We start from the raw sequence: 18,300 nt of genomic DNA on the forward strand, positions 1-18,300 counted from the left end.
CGTAGTGCCCATTCTCTATCTGTTAATTTCAAACAGAATTTCATAGGAAACTCAACATACGTAAGTTTGCGGGCATCTTCATTATTTATGTTCATCTCCAACCACTTTAGAGAAATCGAAGAAGACACTGATGGCTTTTCCAAAACATCCTGTATATCGTCTTCAGCTCCAAACGCAACATTTTGTTGACCTTCGAGATGAAAAGGAAGTCTCATAACTGGAGGAAACCTGTAGTGAACTTCATTTGCAAATATCCTCCAAGAAGCTTCACAGGCGGAAACGTACCTACAATCGTAGTAGGCTTTGATCTCATCCTTTGCTGTTTCTTCATTTTCTATACCATCGCTGTTTGACACCATAAGCGAGGCTCTGTCTGCACCTTTATTAATTTACTTAAACAGATATTTGATAGAACCAGCTTGATTGCACCATTCAACATTAATGTGGGCTTGGTATCTTTTCAAAAGAACCGGACTATATGGAACAACACTTCTGTTGTCTAATTGAATTCTGGACTTTATAATAGTCTTACCATTGTCTCTTCTTCTATATACAGGGAAATCGTCAGCATCAGTGGTTGTTTCTGTCACACCCCGATATTTCCACGTATTACCGGTGGGCCCAGTGGGGAGTATCGTGACGTAGTTGATATCATCATAGTCAAACAACACAAATTTAAATGCACAGCGAAAGAAAACGATAGATTTATTTCAACTGAATAAATTGTAATAAAAAGTATCACAAGATAGTTGAAACAGATCCACAGGAGGATCGAATAAAAAGAAAACTTTGTTCATAGACTTTAGGCATCTAAGCTTGCGAGACTTCTATTTGATGCTAGGAGAGACCAACCTATTCCGATTAGTACCTGCACCTAGCCTTTTTGGAAAAATACGTCAGTTTACACTGGTAAATACAATTTAACTGACTCATTTTGAAAATGTTTAAAAATTGATTTGAATGCACATGGCACAAAAGATTTTAATAATTTGGGATAATTATTTATATATAAACTTGTAAAAGAATTACATGTTTCTTATGCGTTCAGTAGCCCGGGCTGAGTACCGGGTTAAAGATTAATTGACACACCACATGATATAGTCCCGCGACGAGTTATTCTCGAAACCGGCGGTTATATCTTATTATTTATAAATGCACTGACGGGTGTACGCCTACACCCGCGTGCTAAGGTCGTGGCCATTTCTTTGAATGATGCCAAGGATATCCGGGACATGGTCATTAACCCCCCAAAGGCTTTAAGCAAACAAAACAATTTAAACGGGTCATCTCAATGAGTTTAACATTCATATGATTAACAATTCAATGCCTGACCAAGCGGTATTTTATATACCGTACCCCAAGCCCGTATAAGGGAAAATAAGTTAAAAGTATTTACCTTTACAAGTAATATTCATAATAACCAAGTGCACGTAGCTTTTACCGGGTCTCCTATTCTGGAACGAAGGTTTATAATAACCTATTAGATTCCAAACGGGTCTTTAAATAAGTCTAAACATAGACCGGTTAGTTTTAACGGAAGATTCGGTTCAAACACATGAATAAGCGAAGACCGGAATAGAATGTGATTTAGACCCGACAAGTTTGAAGACTTGTATAATATGGGTAAACTAACCACATTCTGGATTTTGACACAAAAATGAAAAGGTTTGACCCGTTTTGGTCAATTTATGCAAACTAGTCACATAAACCGAACCGAACACGAATAATGCGTAACGGGTAACCATAAGAGTCATATACAGGTTTCCTAAGTTAATATGCATTAAATATGTTGTGACATCAGTAAGATATCTTCTATTATTCCCAAAACGATTTTAAATCCAAACTATGCCCCGTATGGGCATTTTGGTCATTTTATAGGTTATAAAAGAGTTTAAATATTAAACTGAGTTACAGGTCTGATATAATCAGTAAAAATACTTAGTTTAATAAGTTATAACAGTAGGGTATCATATATATGTGAAATTTATTAATTATAACCATACTATGCACCGAATGGGCATTTTGGTAATTTCACATAAGCTTAAAAGGTCAAAACTGGAAATTTGAGTTGAAAAATTTTGCTTACTGTTAAAATATAAAAATTTACTGGAAATATCAGTAAGCATCAAACCTTATATGTTTAAAATAGTTTTAATACATACCATGCGTTAAAAACGCTTAAAAAGGCGATTTGGAGCTAATTCCGGGTTTTGTATAGAAAGCTGATATTTTTATTATTCCCGAAGGATCAAAATATTTTATTTATCATATTAAGATTAGTAGAAAAAGGTTTGGTATCAAAAGGATTTGTAAAACTCATTTTATAGGCCAAAAGGGCAAAACCGACAATAACCGAATCAATGGTATAACCCTATGTTATGCTCAGCCTAAAAATAAATAAAAATCTTCAAAAATCCCAAAATATTATTTCACATCAGTAGGTAAAAAGTTTGGTATCAAAAATTGGGTTTAGATAGGTTATATGCTAATTATGCCGTTTAATTACTAAAAAGCTTTTCATTTACGCTAATGAGCATAACTCCTAATCTAGACCTCAAACTGATGTCAAATTTTAGGGACAAGTCTATAAATCAGTAATGAAGGTTTCTACTCTTTTACTTTTTCAAAAATCATGTTTTAAGGTAAAAAGGGCATAATAGTCAACATTTAAGCATTTAACGGAAACATGCATATGAATCGGATAACTAATGAACCAAGTTGTATAATCACAGAGGGTTATACTAACATGAAACCTAGTCCTAATAAGGCTCTAAGGCATTTCTAAACTATGCTTAAACGGGTCAGAACTGAAAGTCAAATTATGTGACTTTCGGTCCCGAACCGAGCCGAAACTGAAAATTGTCGGGTTGAACATGTTTAGACATGTTCTTACATTAATTACCAAGTTATATTAATGATAAAAACATGTTGCATGGCTTCTGCATTGCTAATTATGCATTAATTTGAAAATAAGCTTTCTGTTGACTTTTTAAGATTAACTTTGACCCGTCATTTGACCTACTTAGAGTGGGAATCAGAGAGTACCCCTTTAAGGGTTTATTACCCACATAATTACCAACTCATAGGTATTTTTAATTCGAGATTTGACTGGACAATTAATGATTAATCTCGAAGTCAAACCTTAATTATGACGGTTTGACTTTAAGCTATTTAACTAAGCTAAACTGAATTAAAGAAGGTTAAGGACACTTACAAGGGTCCTATGCTCGACTAGGAAGTCTAAGAAAACTTGGTTGCTGACCAGAGAGCTCCAGAAGTGAAGTTGTGAAGGTTTGCAAATGAAGTGTGAAGTGTTGCAACCAAGTGGGTTCTTATATAGCAATTTAAATCACATAGGATCATGCCAAGGTAGTCTACTGATGTTTCCAGATCAATACAAGTGCCCCTATTGCATGTTAAACCATTGGGGCAGCCCCTGGTATGTGAAAACAAGATTTTAAGTCGGTTAATAGCTTTAACAGGCAGCTGCAGGTGAATTCTGTTGTTGTAGGTCGGGCGCCGCCCGCGTAACAGATCACATAGGGCTTACGAGGGTCGTGTGAGTCCTTAGAACTAGCCAAACAATTTCATTAATTGCAATTCAGCCCCTGGTCCTTTTAAACATGGTTTTAAGGTGTTTTCTTGCATTTTTGGCCCTCTAACTTTACTTTTAAGGGTTCCAAGGGGTTATCAAAAACCGTTAAGTCCTTGGTTAACTTTTCGATCACCCGTAAGGCTTTAAATTTCAACGTTGACGATTTTAACCCCTCGTATACGAATTTTATCATAACTTTCTCATACGATAATGAAACTTTGTGAAATTTTTACCACACATTCTAGTGAGCATAATTTATCGTTACAAAGCTTCGGGTTTGCTAAAAGGTCACTCAGAGGTGTACTTTAAACATGTTGACACATTTAACCCCTGTAGTTTGTAATCTCTCACTTTCTTCCACAATTAGCTTCGTATGATCCTTGATTCATTCGTTTAAGGGTATAAACATCATGTAGGGTTATTTAAAGGTGCATTTATCCATAGTTGACACTTTGAACCCTTTTATTTACATAGTTTCTTTGTTTGTCAACTTTAGTCCCTGTAAAGTAATTCTTTACACGTTTTAAGGTTATGACACGCGTCGATACATTATTGGACATGAATTTTCGAGGTGTTACATCATCACCCCCTTAAAAGAAATCTCGACCTCGAGATTTACTGAAATAAGTGAGGGTACTTTTCTTTCATTGTGGACTCTACCTCCCATGTATATTCGGAACCTCTGCGTGTCACACCCCCAAAATCCACTTGCGGAGTATCACCTCATGGAGGCGTGACTGACCAGGATCAAGCCACCAATCATATTGAACATAGCAAATAAATAATTATAAAATTCACCACAATACAATTGGTGTCCAAACAAACATAGTTTAAGTAATCAGCGGAAGCAAATAGTTTAAAAACCCAAATCATAAGTTCAAAATGTTTAAGTTCATTATGATCACTCAATGTCCATGTTCCACAACGACACCTCCCATGCAAGCTCCTGCTAAGCACCTAACGACCTGCAAGGCATGTAACAACGAGTCAACAACAAAGTTGAGCGAGTTCACAGTTGGTTGTTTTAGTTTTACCAGTTCGTTTTGAAATCATAAGTTGTTTCGTAAACCACGAGTTAACCATTGCCTTTGTTTCCCAATCCATAACCATAAGAAGTGGGGGGGGGGGGCTTCCCCTATGAACCACTAGACCATACCATATCGACTACCAACGAAATTTAAGTTGTGCCCTACATCAGTGTCTATCATCACTGACAGCTTGCCATAGTCCATTAGTACACGCCCGTTTGAACGACACGGTGTGAGATTTGTTAAACCTAATAGCGCTATTAACTAATGGCCCGCTCGCCATCGGCCTCAGCGATTAAGTCGATATAAAGAGGAGGGACTTCATGCTAGATTTTTTTCTAGTAAGTTTAAGGTTGATGTCCTACCCATGGAGGACGAACGTACGTAGTTCTACCCAAGGAGAATACGCAGGAGTTATAGTGGCATCCTACCCAAGGTGGATGGCCGTACATATCCTACGCAAGGAGGATATGTAGTTTTCGTTTTAGTTTATTAACCCATTCCAAACCCTTGGGAATCCCATGCCTTGTAGAAAGTGTGAACTCACCTCGGTTTGCTCGGTAAGATTATTACTCGTTCACAAATAGTTCAATCCAATACTATAGTTGCACGTACACACAAAATCAGTTGACATTCACAAGTTCGACTAACATGCAAGATCATCACGTACATGAAAGTAACAACTAACACATCATATTTATCAGTTATACAAGCTCATGCAACCATGCTTTACAATTACCAGTTACTTGTACTGTTCTTATCAGTTAACATAGTCTTCACTAACCTAGTTAATTACTAACAGAGTTAACCAAGTTACTGTGCTGGATTAATAGTTGACGAAACGACTGGTGGAGTATCACCACTTGGAGGCGTGACTGACCAGGATCAAGCCACCAATCATATTGAACATAGCAAATAAATAATTATAAAATTCACCACAATACAATTGGTGTCCAAACAAACATAGTTTAAGTAATCAGCGGAAGCAAATAGTTTAAAAACCCAAAATCATAAGTTCAAAATGTTTAAGTTCATTATGAACACTCAATGTCCATGTTCCACAACGACACCTCCCATGCAAGCTCCTGCTAAGCACCTAATGACCTGCAAGGCATGTAACAACGAGTCAACAACAAAGTTGAGCGAGTTCACAGTTGGTTGTTTTAGTTTTACCAGTTCGTTTTGAAATCATAAGTTGTTTCGTAAACCACGAGTTAACCATTGCCTTTGTTTCCCAAACCATGACCATAAGAAGTGGGGGGGGGGGGGGGGGGCTTCCCCTGTGAACCACTAGACCATACCATATCGACTTCTAACGAAATTTAAGTTGTGCCCTACATCAGTGTCTATCATCACTGACAGCTTGCCATAGTCCATTAGTACACGCCCGTTCGAACGACACGGTGTGAGGTTTGTTAAACCTAATAGCGCTATTAACAAATGACCCGCTCGCCATCGGCCTCAGCGATTAAGTCGATATAAAGAGGAGGGACTTCATGATAGAGTTTTGTCTAGTAAGTTTAAGTTTGTTGTCCTACCCAAGGAGGACAAACGTACGTAGTTCTACCCAAGGAGAATCCGCAGGAATTATAGTGGCATCCTTCCTAAGGAGGATGGCCGTACATATCCTACCTAACGAGGAGATGTAGTTTCCATTTTAGTTTATTAACCCATTCCCAACCCTTGGGAATCCCATGCCTTGTAGAAAGTGTGAACTCACCTCGGTTTGCTCGGTAAGATTATTACTCGTTCACAAATAATTCAATCCAATCCTATAGTTGTACGTACACACAAAATCAGTTGACATTCACAAGTTCGACTAACATGCAAGATCATCACGTACATGAAAATAACAACTAACACATAATATTTATCAGTTATACAAGCTCATGCAACCATGCTTTACAATTACCAATTACTTGTACTGTTCTTATCAGTTAACATAGTCTTCACTAACCTAGTTAATTACTAACAGAGTTAACCAAGTTACTGTGCTGGATTAATAGTTGACAAAACATACATGTTTCGTCGTGATCACCCTTCCACAAAACGACTGGTTTCGTCGTGCATTCCTTTCGGTGAAACACTCCTGTTTCGTCGTGCCAGTTTCGTCGTGAATGGCGTTTCGTCCAGGATGCAATTCAGTTACGTCGTGTTATCAGATACACACAGGAACCCTAATCATTCTGAACAGTCGTTTCTCACTAACATCGAACAACCAGCTATCATACAACGTATTAGTCATAGATCATCACGTATTTAACGTCTAGCATAAACCCTAATCATGCCATAAACAATCAGTTACATGTCATCCGAATCTCATAAACCTTAACATCGATCATGAACAGTGAACATAATCAATCACAATCATATACTACAGAATCGTTAAACTTTCAAGAACAACATCACATATTATCAACACAATGATCCTGTGTTTATACTGTTTACCAAAAACCCTAGCCTAACACACAAAAGCATCATATAGAAATTATATCTACAATAGGGTTTTTACACTAACCGAGATAGAAGGAATAATGAGTTGATCGCTAAGAAGGGCTTCGAGAACTCAAAGTTGCCATCACACAAAAAGAAGGAGAGGAGAAGGCTTTAGGGTTTACGATCGGCTGATAATGTGGTGAGTGGAAATGGTTTCGCGTAAGAAATACCCGTGTAAACGTACTGGGCCCCTAATGGGCTTCGGCGAAACATTGGGCCGGCGAAACGCCTTGTTTCGTCGTGGTGTTTATGACGAAACATACTTGTTTCATCGGGTTGGTTGGCGGCGAAACATAAGTTGTTTCGTCGAGGTTACTATGTGAAGCCTTAAGTGTCATCAAGTTAAACCAAACACAAGTTTATAACACTAAACACATAACACAATAGTCTCATAACATCTCAACATATAATAAACACGTATGATTACAAGGCAAACAAGTCGAGCAAACAACCAACTGAACAGTTAACGTACAATTAGTGTGAAGACGGAAATCTTGAAAACTCGAGTTGTCACACTGCGGGCATCCCATTTGTCCTTTACAATAGGCACATGCTTCCTCCAAAGCTTCTTAACCTGTCGATCCTCGATCGACAAAGGTTTTTCCACAAATTTCAAGCTCTCATCTATGTGAACATCTGTATGTGGTATGACTAGCGACTCATCTGCTAGACATTTCTTCAGATTGCAGATGTGGAATACATTGTGAATACCACTGAGCTCTTCAGGTAAGTTTAACTTATAAGCCCTTGTTCCTACACATTCGATGATCTCGAATGGTCCTATATACCTTGGGCTTAACTTACCTTTCTTTCCAAATCGCATCACTCCCTTCCCGGGTGATACTTTAAGCAAGACTTTATCACCAACCTCAAACTTTAGAGGTTTTCGCCTTTTATCAGCATAACTTTTCTGCCTATCCCTAGCAGCTTTCAGGCGGTCACCAATCTGGACAATCTTGTCCGTCGTTTCAAAGACTATGTCAGGTCCTGACAATTGAGCTTCCCCTACTTCTGCCCAACAAATACGCGTTCTGCATTTCCTACCATATAATGCCTCAAAAGGCGCAGCCTGAATGCTTATATGGCAGCTATTGTTACAAGAGAACTCGATCAATGGCAGGTGGTTATCCCAACTACCACCTAAGTCAATCACACATGCACGAAGCATGTCTTCCAAGGTTTGGATTGTACGCTCACTCTGTCCGTCCGTCTGAGGATGGTAAGCCGTACTAAAATTCAAATGCGTGCCCAAAGACTGTTGGAAACTTTTCCAAAAATGCGAGGTGTATCTAGTATCCCTGTAAGTGATAATAGACACTGGTACGCCATGAAGGGATACAATCTTATTTACGTACAAGTGGGCTAACATGTCGGAGCTATAAGTCTCCTTAATGGGTAGGAAATGTGCTGACTTAGTCAGTCGGTCTGCTATCACCCATATAGTATCATTTCCTTTCTTTGTCTTTGGACACTTGGTTATGAAGTCCATTGTCACCATCTCCCATTTCCAGGTGGGGATTTCAGGTTGTCGTAGCAAACCTAACGGCTTATGATGTTCAGCTTTGACTTGCGCGCATGTCAAACATTTAGCTACATATGCAGCTATAGATTTCTTCAAGCCTATCCACCAATAATTCGCCTTCAGATCCTGGTACATCTTATCAGCTCCAGGATGAACCGAATATTTAGAACTATGGGCTTCCTGGAGGATGACATCCCGAAGTCCTCCATAAACTGGAACCCATATTCGTCCGTTTAACCTCAGGATTCCGTCCTTGCCATAGGATAACTGTTCTTCAGTTACTCCTAGCTTTTCATCTGGATAGTTAGCTTCTAATACAGCTTCTTTCAGCGCAGCTAACAACCTTTCATACAAACTACTCTTTAATTCAATGCTCTTGGCATTGATTCTTATAGGCTTCACCCATTTCCTTTCTACTTAAGGCATCGGCGACCACATTCGCCTTGCCTGGATGGTATCTTATTTCACAGTCATAATCATTCAAAGTTTCCATCCAACGTCGCTGCCTCATGTTTAAATCCTTCTCATTAAACAAATGTTGAAGGCTTTTGTGATCAGAATAGATCACCACTTAGTTCTACACAAATAATACCTCCACAGTTTTAGTGCGAATAAAACGGCACCCAACTCCAAATCATGGGTGGTGTAATTCTTCTCATGCACCTTAAACTGACGTGAAGCATAGGCAATAACCTTGACTAGGAAGTCTAAGAAAACTTGGTTGCTGACCAGAGAGCTCCAGAAATGAAGTTGTGAAGGTTTGCAAATGAAGTGTGAAGTGTTGCAACCAAGTGGGTTCTTATATAGCAATTTAAATCACATAGGATCATGCCAAGGTAGTCTACGGATGTTTCCAGATCCAGACAAGTGCCCCTATTGCATGTTAAACCATTGGGGCAGCCCCTGGTATGTGAAAACAAGATTTTAAGTCGGTTAACAGCTTTAACAGGCAGATGCAGGTGAATTCTGTCGCTGTAGGTCGGACGCGGCCCGTGTGAGTCCTTAGAACCAGCCAAACAAGTTTCATTAATTGCAATTCAGCCCATGGTCCTTTTAAACGTGGTTTTAAGGTGTTTTCTTGCATTTTTGGCCCTCTAACTTTACTTTTAAGGGTTCCAAGGGGTTATCAAACACTGTTAAGTCCTTGGTTAACTTTTTTGATCACCCATAAGGCCTTAAATTTCAACGTTGACGCTTTTAACCCCTCGTATACGAATTTTATCATAACGTTCTCATACGATAACGAAACTTTGTGAAATTTTTACCACACATTCTAGTGAGCATAATTTATCGTTACAAAGCTTCGGGTTTGCTAAAAGGTCACTCAGAGGTGTACTTTAAACATGTTGACACATTTAACCCCTTTAGTTTGTAATGTCTCACTTTCTTCCACAATTAGCTTCGTATGATCCATGATTCATTCGTTTAAGGGTATAAACATCATGTAGGGTTATTTAAAGGTGCATTCATCCATAGTTGACACTTTGAACCCTTTTATTTACATAGTTTCTTTGTTTGTCAACTTTAGTCCCTCTAAAGTAATTCTTTACACGTTTTAAGCTTATGACACGCGTCGATACATTATTGGACATGAATTTTCGAGGTGTTACAGTTTCAGGGTTGAATTTTTTTGGATAATTTTTTGAACATCTACTATCAACCATACAAGGACAATTGGGATTTGCATTCCCACATGGACCATGAATCATAAATTCAGATACAAGTGCATAGAGGCTAGGATCTTCCATTTTATCCGGTATCTCAGCAGAAACAAATTTGTCTTGATGATCAACGGACATAAGTTTGGATTCCGGTTTCAAAAAAATGCAAATGTGAGCATGAGGCAATCCACGTTTTTTGAAATTCCACAGTATAAACGGCTACAATAAAAATAATGATATTCAGAAAATTGAAAAAAAAACCATTAGTAATATTTTTGGTATTCTAATAATCATATAAAAAAAACCTTTATACCAGCACTTATGTAACGCCCTAAATTTTTTTTTTCTTGTCTACATCATTTCGCCGCTCTTCTAAGTATGGCGCTGAATACTATAACAAAGTCTTGGCAACTCTGGTAATTACTGTAACTAATGAAACCTCATGGGAGTTATTGTGTAACTACATGTTTCGTGAAAGGAATCAGTTAAGACTTATCGACGACCATTGTCGGATAAACGTTTAGCTAAGTAAAACAGGAAGGTAAACTAGGAGGGGGTGTTGTGTAAATTATGGAGGATTTTAACTTTGGATATATTTTATATCTTAAACGTGAGTGAGGTGCCATTGTGAACCTTTTTCCAATCATCATCCATCTCATAAAAAAACCCTAGTGCCGTGGAAACCAAAGAACAACCTCATCACATACTTGTCGAATGCAGGTCGGGTAAAGTTGATTCATCGGGGCTCTTCATTCTCCCTTAGGAACTCTTCCGATCCAAACTTTGTTCATAAAGCTCCGATCTTCGCCATGATAGAACCTAAAATGAGGGAACCAGAGGTGTTTTACGGCTGTTGGCAAGCAATCAGTGGATGCAGCGTGAACGGTTCCGTGTGCTCGAATCTCAGGTTGGTCTCATGTTTACTTTGTGTTTCAGACCCAATGCGATGGGTTTACTTTTGAAGGTTCGGATTAAATCTCGGGTTCGGGAGTAGATGGCTGGAAGCCAAAGTTTAAGCGGGTGATGTCGGGTCCGGTTAGGATGATGATAACGAAGGCGTGGGTTTGCTTTGAATTTTATGATGAATGATCGATGCATTGTGTTTTTCGTGCATCACATGATGCGTGTGTATGTGCGTGGACTGTGTACGGTTATGGGAGAGGCTGGAGATGCTGGATCGTCTGGTACATGATACCAGGTTGGGGATTGCGAGTTAAAGCTGTAGTATGAGAATGATGCATGATGTTGACGACTACATGGTTTGGGTCATGGTGGTTCTGATGGAATGTGCAGGTGATGACGTGGATGTTTATTGTTGTGTTTAAATGGTTCTTGCATGTAAATGAAGAAGTTTAGGATTTGCTAGTAGGATCAGATGATGGTGATGAATTGAAATAGAAAAAAAATGCGGATTCTTGGGGTTGAAAATGGCCTCACGTACATAGGAACCAAATGGGGATATTGGTTGACCTTTTGATGATCATTTTATTATTTTATTATTGCATGATGATGGTGGCTATAATTAGTTGGTGAAGATGGTAAATATGTTGCACATGGGGATATGATATTGGTCACGTATGGTTTGCATATGTGGGTGTATGTCATGCCTATGAACGGGTAATGTGTTTAATGATTTTATTGAAGCGATTCGTGGATCGATTGAGTTATGTGATGCAATTTGAAAATGTGTCGATTGTTGAAGCCATCCTAGAATTTGCGCGTTCACTCCTTTCTACAGAGCATTGTGGTCCGTGCATTTTGTTAAGGTGAGTTCTTGAGCCCACTCTTTATATGTTTTTATATACCTATTCGTGTGAAGGCAATTATTGATGAGAATAGTATACATACTCATATTTATATATGTTTACATGTATATAAGAATAAATTTATCTAGATATATTGTTATATAAATACTCTAGTTTATGAGAGAATTTACATATTTATGAGGTATGTAGGTACGAAGGTACATGTATGATGGTTGAAGTATATATATACCCATGTATGTATTTAAGTGTAAGTTTATGATGCCTTTTATTTAATATCTTGAAGTTTAAGGGCTTATAGGCATGCTGGATGTATTAAATTGTTGATAAACTTCTAAGATGGTTGTATAGTTACTTTCAATCTATATTTTAACTATACATGAGGGTTATTTGTTTGCCATTTTATGTGCTTACGTGTGATGTGTTGGGTCATGCCATAACCAGGTCGAACAGAGGAGGTTCCCTAACAGTTTATCTGTCCTTGGGGCAAGAGGAAGTCCCCTAGCAGTTTATTTGCCCTTGGGGAAGGAGGAGAAGAAAAAATTTCTTTATCCCCTACTTTGTGTTTGGGATTTAAGGTGAGGAGATCTGTGTTGTGTGCTCGATTCATTAAAAGATGAATTCTAATTATGAGTATAAAATAAATACATTTATTTCTTTATTTATTTACTTATGATCATGATGTAAATTTAAAAGATGAATTTTATTTATGAGGATAAAATAAATACATTTATTTATTTATGATCATGATGTAAATTATTATATTGCATTAATATGTATGTGAATACGAATTTGAATGTGTAGGGTTTTTGGGTATTCCCATGACTGGGTCGAAAAGTCCCCTAACTGTTTAGTTGATTTATATGGGCAGAAGTAGTCCTCGCAGCTTAACAGTCCTTGGGGTAGAGGAAGTCCCCTAACCGTATCTATCTGTCTTGGTGGGAAGACCCCTCACAGTTTAGAGGTCCTTGGGGGCAAAAAGGGTCCTTTTTCCTTACTTTGTGTTTGGCTTTAAAGGTCGAGGAGACCCATTGTTATGTGCTTGACCCATTTGAACGGATGTTTGAAGTTATCTTAAAGAATGTTTTAAGGAAGTTGATGTTTATTTAAGACGATGTGATGAAAATGTTTTACATCTATTTTTTTTATTGTGTTACAATATTAAAAACTTGAATTCACCCAGCCTAGCTGACTTTTACATGCATGTTAGATTGATTTCAGGTTAAATGGATGAATGATGACCTCTTGGATGTTGCATGAAGCAACCCGACATTGAAGTTGGCATTTCTAGTTGAAGACAATGTTTTAAATAAATAAATTTCAAACATTTACATTGTGTATTTTAGTTTGGATACTTCCCATGATTGGGAATTCGACTTAAAAGTTTTTCGCTGCGTATTCTTCAAATTAAGATAATAATAATAATAATTACAATTTTCAAGTGTTTGGACTGTTTATGCAATGATGTCCCAACTGTGAGACACCCGGATTTTGGGGTCTTACAACTTAGTTCTCCAAATATTTTTTTTTTGTCCTTCAGATCCTTTGTAATTGATTCGAGCTTTATCTTAAACAATCGACACAAAATGTCTGGTCTATCCTCAGGGTTAATTGAAGTATCTCGCAGGTATCGTTTAATCTCTGGCCACTTCGGATTACATGTAATCGTAATGAAAAAATTCGGATATCCAAACCATTTACATATAGCCATAGCATCTAGATAGTTTTGCTGCATATACCGAGAACCACCGGTAAAAGATGATGGTAAGACTACCCGTATACCGGTATTAGATAAATCATCTGTTCCTTGATTGTTCAACTTTTGAAGATTTTCATATTTTTCAGACCTAAGATGTTTCTGTTGAAAACGGATATAATTAAGCCTTTCACTCTCAATCATGGTATATGCATCTACTAAAAATTGTTGGAACAATCTCCGAGCATTTCAAATTATAGAAAAAGCAGTTGATCGATCCTGAATTCTATAAGCAAAGAATTCTCTCATTGTACACTTGGGTCAAATTTTTTTTAACGCACGTATACCGTCCCTATGTGGAATGTCTATTCTATATCCGTCATCACCATTGGGAAAAAGGATTGGATACTGAAGGGCTAGATATGATGGATGGAGTTCAGTAATTCGTTGAAGACCTTCAGTGTGCGACTCAAGAACAATATCACGATGATCAATTATTCGTTGGAGATCGCCAACAATCAATGCAGCAACTTCTGAAGTTGAGGGCAAGTTGTAAGTACGACCATCAAGATCTCTTTTGTAAATGAGACGAAGCTTGAAGTTTTCATTAGGATTGTCATTGAAGTGGTTTCTTGCCATTCTATAACTTTTAACCAACTCATTATTATGATCCAGGAAGTCTTTTATAAACTTAATGAGCTGAATATCTATCTGCTTTAAATGCGAATCAGACTTATTTGTAGAGTCACTGTGAAAAAAAAAGGTATAAAGTAAATACGAAATAATATGTAACATCTAAATATTGGTATATAAAAAAGACTAAATGAATAAATACTTTGGTATGATATTACCTGAACAACTTTTTTTGATTTGAAACTTCATTATCAGTATCATAAATATAAAGCTGAGAGAACTTTGGATCTTTTCCAGGTGCAGGTACCAAACCACCTAATGTATGAAAATTCTGTCCACTTATACGAAATACATAATGTGCCTTACCACTGTTGATGCTCGAATCCACTTTTCCACCCATCGATGTGAAGGAGAACATGGAATTGTATCAACGGATACTTTTTAAAAAGTACTTGCTGTTTTCATTAGAATTTGCAAATAGATCCTTGTATATTGAAGGAGGCTCTTTCAAATCTGGAAGCTCCACTTTTCCATAACCACAACATAATAAGTTAATTTACCCAATGTAATTCTCCCTTTACCACCTTCGTCAGACCATAATAATGAATCACACATCTCACATCTAATGCTTTAATTACCATGATCCAAGTACTCTGAAAACATAAAATTGATTGACCAATAAAGAATAAATTAATAAATAACGTTTATTTAACTAAAAAGATATGTAGCATTATTATTACCTGTCGATACACCTTTAAAAGGGTCTTGAATGGAATGTAACTCTTCATTCTCATCATCAGAAGTAAGATCTACCATTAGAATAGGTTCGATAACACGTTTCTTAGGTAAAATCTTTTGTTTACCAGATTTAAGCTTCGTCAACGAAGAAGATTGAATAGAGTTACTATTTTGTGTAACAATGTTTGAAACAATAGAAAACGGATAACTGCTAGAATTAGGGGTTAATTGGTTATTCAAAGTAAGAGTACTTGTAAAAGTCACAAATAAAAGATACTAACATAAAGTTACGATTATATCTATATATATATATATATATATATATATATATATATATATATATATATATATATATATATATATATATATATAGGACAAAGATCCGTTAGGAACCACCCTTTATTGCAGAACCGCGAGAACCAGTGTGAACACAAACAGTAATACATAAAAAATCTAAAAAACACCCAAAATTTTTTTTTATTTTTTAATATTTTCTTTGTAAAATTCGCTATATTTAGTTTATGATAAAAAATAAAAAAAATTCAAAAAAAAAAATTCGAGTCACAGTTATCCATGCACATGTGCATTTGTATATTTTCTTTGACAAATTCCGTAGTTCATTACAAATATTAGACAATTGCACTTTCATTTACACTACCACGTGTAATACACTACTTTTTACGTTAACAATATTAGAAATGCACATGTGTATCTATATGTACCAACATCAAATAAGATGTTTCGGAACACTAATTTCTCTTTCATCTATCATTCCATCCATAATACACAAACATGCACATGTGCATTTTTGTCATTTCTTTGACAAATTTCGTAATTCATTACAACTATTAGATAATTGCACTTTCATTTACACTACCATATGTAATACAATACTTTTTACATTACCAATATTAGAAATGCACATGTGCATCTATATGCATCAACATGAAATAAGGTGTTTTGGTACACTACTTTGAATACACTTTCCCTTTCATCTATCATACCATCCATAATATACTACCATTACCTCCTACCATCCATAATACAATACCATTACCTCCTACCATCCATAATACAATACCATTACCAATATTTTCACTTTATTACATGTATGTAAACACCATTTATACCATCCAATCAACATATTACATCATAAATTGACAACTATAACCAAACCATTAACCATTAGATATAAATAACCAAAAAACATGTATATGGGCCTACTTCTCCATTCAAAATCACAAACTTTTTGTACCAAAACACGTTATATCATGGTTATACCTAATGATGTACATGTGCATTTTGAATATTGGTAATGTAAAAAGTAGTGTATTCTGAATGGTATTGTGAATTAAAGTGCAATTGTCTATTCCTGATAACATATTACCGAATTTGTCGAAGTAATGATACATATGCACATGTGCATGGATAACTGTTAACCGGAAAAAAAACGTTTTTTTTATGGTGACGAAATATAGCGAATTTTTTAGGAAAAATATTAAAAAAATAAAAAAAAATTTTGAGTGTTTTTTTGATTTTTTTAGATTTTATTTTGTGTTCATATTGGTTCTCGCGGGTCTCGCAATAAGGGTGGTTCTGGCATGAACCTTACCCTATATATATATATATGTAGATTGATATAAAACATTTTATGAGATTACGTACCAGTTGTTATGCCACTTAAGGGTGTTGTTGTGGTTAAAGATTTCAAATTACGAACTGTGTGGAAACTATTAGATGAAGAAGGAAGATAAGGATTATAATTCTCTTGGTCGATGAAGTTGGATCTGTTAACGACTTTAGATGATCCTCTACCACACGGAACAGTATTTTGTTTATTTGAATTTGTTCGCCTACTATCGAGATAAATCTTGCGCATTTTCCTTCTAAGAGCAGCAAGTAATGCGGAAATGTACATATTATTAGTTTTTATATAATTCATATTAATTCATATATCGACTTAAAATAACAAAAAAAACCAGTGTATCAGCTATTTTCAGTCGTAAAACGTTACGCTGACTTTTGACATACCATTTGAGTTACAAGCTAATGGAACTGCACCATTTATACCTAAAATTGTACGTATATAAAAAATATGTAAGTACAACACATGATACACGATCCAAAATAATCAAAAAAAGGAGGAAATGTAAAATAACGATAGATGATTGAGTTGTCGTCCTGAATGATATACCTTAAAGAATCGATCAAAAAAATTAACACATTAGAAATAGATTTAAAGTATACAATTAAAAAAATAAAAATTAATGTAAAATTCTATAATAAAACTGATAAAATGTAAAATTTTACCATTGGTAACGTTTGACAAAGGTGTTCTTCTAACTGTACCCAAATAATTATTTCATAACAAAAAGTTATTAACTTATATTAATTTAAGATGGTATAGATTTAACTGTTAACGAAATACCAAATGTATTGAAACAACTTACTGTTAGATGATTCTCCAACTGAAGAAGAATATATCAACGATGTATTTTCTAATCTTCTTGTATTTGTCATTTGCTATATTAAATAGAGAATCAAAACAAATATAAAAGTTAATTTAATTAATACAAAATCTAAAAAAGAAAATAAGCCTACAACACATAGCCGTTGTCTATACCTATACCATCAAATCAATATATAATTTAATTGAAAAAATGATTACCATGTATAACACAAATTTCTCCACACATTTACCAAACAAACATCATCTTCATCGACGGCGAGGGTTTTGAAGATCATTTCATACAACAAAACGAAGGGAATCAAAGGGTTTTGAACTTCTTGGATAATTTCAAACAAAAAGGTACGATTTCCATCTTCGATTATCATCATTAGTTAGTAATTTTTGCATCCTAAAATTTAGTGAAATCAATATTTAAGTTAAAGTCTGATGTAGTATGAACAGGGTAATAGTTTGAAACTACAAATCAGTAATATTTAGGGATTGCATGTTTAAAATATCAAAGATTTAGGGCGTTCATGAATTTTACAGGTGATCTTCCTCAGAAAAGGCATAAAGATTAGGTTACAAAATACATTTACACAACACAAAAGTTAATAACAAATTACTAAAAAAAACTTACTTTTTTGAAGAAATAATCATAATTTTTTGCTTGGTCGACATATTATATTGAAATACTTTGTTTTGTAAGTAACTAAATT

At 35.8% G+C, this 18,300-nt stretch overlaps 1 protein-coding gene across 1 annotated transcript; it reads right to left on the minus strand.

Moving 5' to 3' along the window:
- Positions 1-14,082: 14,082 nt before the first annotated feature.
- LOC110870400 lies at positions 14,083-15,210 on the minus strand. Its single transcript, XM_022119584.1, has 5 exons — positions 15,135-15,210; positions 15,033-15,047; positions 14,833-14,919; positions 14,613-14,709; positions 14,083-14,509 (listed from the first exon to the last, which is right to left on the minus strand). The coding sequence occupies exons 1-5, from the start codon at positions 15,208-15,210 to the stop codon at positions 14,083-14,085; spliced, it is 702 nt and encodes a 233-aa protein (XP_021975276.1).
- Positions 15,211-18,300: the final 3,090 nt, after the last annotated feature.

The sequence above is a fragment of the Helianthus annuus genome, chromosome 8 (genome assembly GCF_002127325.2).
Source record: "Helianthus annuus cultivar XRQ/B chromosome 8, HanXRQr2.0-SUNRISE, whole genome shotgun sequence".
NCBI classification, from domain to species: Eukaryota; Viridiplantae; Streptophyta; class Magnoliopsida; order Asterales; family Asteraceae; genus Helianthus; species Helianthus annuus.

What these genes read in the sequence shown, in the direction of transcription:
- LOC110870400 (XM_022119584.1), bottom strand. Translation starts at nt 15,210, where the DNA reads ATGGTAGATCTTACTTCTGATGATGAGAATGAAGAGTTACATTCCATT. An exon ending in CAGCAAGTACTTTTTAAAAA is followed by an intron (nt 14,710 to 14,832) that starts GTATCCGTTGAT and finishes TTCATACATTAG; the next exon opens with GTGGTTTGGTACCTGCACCT. An exon ending in AATCAAAAAAAGTTGTTCAG is followed by an intron (nt 14,510 to 14,612) that starts GTAATATCATAC and finishes TTTTTTTCACAG; the next exon opens with TGACTCTACAAATAAGTCTG.